This window comes from Monopterus albus, unplaced genomic scaffold, assembly GCF_001952655.1.
Source record: "Monopterus albus unplaced genomic scaffold, M_albus_1.0 scaffold3449.1, whole genome shotgun sequence".
NCBI lineage: Eukaryota > Metazoa > Chordata > Actinopteri > Synbranchiformes > Synbranchidae > Monopterus > Monopterus albus.
The window spans coordinates 1-1,129 of record NW_018131319.1 but is presented as its reverse complement, the minus strand read 5'-3'; the positions used below and the strand labels follow the sequence as shown (position 1 = coordinate 1,129).

General features: G+C 41.2%; 1 protein-coding gene across 1 annotated transcript; it reads left to right on the top strand.

Moving 5' to 3' along the window:
- Nucleotides 1-6: 6 nt before the first annotated feature.
- Nucleotides 7-1,005, top strand: LOC109954124 (sodium/iodide cotransporter-like; the record flags this gene model as incomplete). Its single annotated transcript, XM_020589529.1, has 4 exons — nt 7-83; nt 340-410; nt 537-623; nt 803-1,005. Coding segments are annotated over exons 1-4 (434 nt in total), but the record flags the coding sequence as incomplete, so codon positions are not given.
- Nucleotides 1,006-1,129: the final 124 nt, after the last annotated feature.

The window sequence follows — 1,129 nt, the reverse complement described above, 5'->3', positions numbered from 1 at the left end:
TGCAGTAACGATGGCGGATCTGCTGCAACCTCATCTGACCCACATGACCCAGAGGAAGCTGATTCTTGTTTCCAAAGGACTGTGTAGGTTAAGTCTCACTGAAAATATCAGCTGCACACGCTGTTTTATGTTTTCTTACAACTGCTTTTGTTTAACATCCAAGACATTCATGATTTAAGGCAGAAACCTGTGACTTGATTTACAGGGGCATCAAGTGTCACTTTCAGAGTACAAATCATATTTTACTACCTCTTTGTCACATTTCATAATATATAGACTCAGTGTTGTTCAATGATAAATAATAGACTCAACATTTATTTTATTTTATTTTTCTTAAAGCATTCCTATATGGTGTTGGCTGTGTCACCATAGCTGTCCTGTCCTCCTTCCTGGACTGGGGAGTTCTGCAGGTATGACACCTAAATATTACCAGATGACATGAATTCTGAAACTGACAGTCCACTGTAAAAACTAAATCACAGCATAGAATTGACTTTTGAAGGTCACAGTTTTGTGTTGTTGTCTGCTCTTCTCAGGCATCTTTCACTGTCATGGGTGTGGTCAGCGGTCCACTCCTGGGTGTATTCATTTTGGGCATGTTTGTACCAGCAACAAACCGGTTGGTGAGTGGCTGTTGATCCAGGTATTTATTAAAAATGTCTACAATTGTATGATACTTTGTGGAATGCCTGCATACTTTTGCTTCAGAAACACAACTTCTCCCATGAATAAGACTTCCAGACAAATCCATTCAGTAGTCTATCAATCAAATGATTATGTTTTTTCTTTATCTGTTTATCAGGGAGCATACTCAGGAATATTAGTGGGCTTCTGTGTCTCCATGTGGCTGGCTGTCGGTTCAACTCTTTACCCACCCAGTGGGAAGACCATGGGTGTCCTGCCCAGCTATGCAGACCAGTGTGAACCCAGCAACATCACTGTGAAGAGCAGCCCTAGCCTGGACCAGCACTCCATCTCCACCCTGCTTCACCCTGATGACCAGGGGTCAGTGAGTTCAACTAGGTTTAATGACTTGACTCTTGCCCAGCTCGCATTGTCAAGTGTAACTTTGTTTAGTTTTGCATGTTATATTTGAGTTGTCTGAGAAAAGTAATGTTATTTAAAAAAA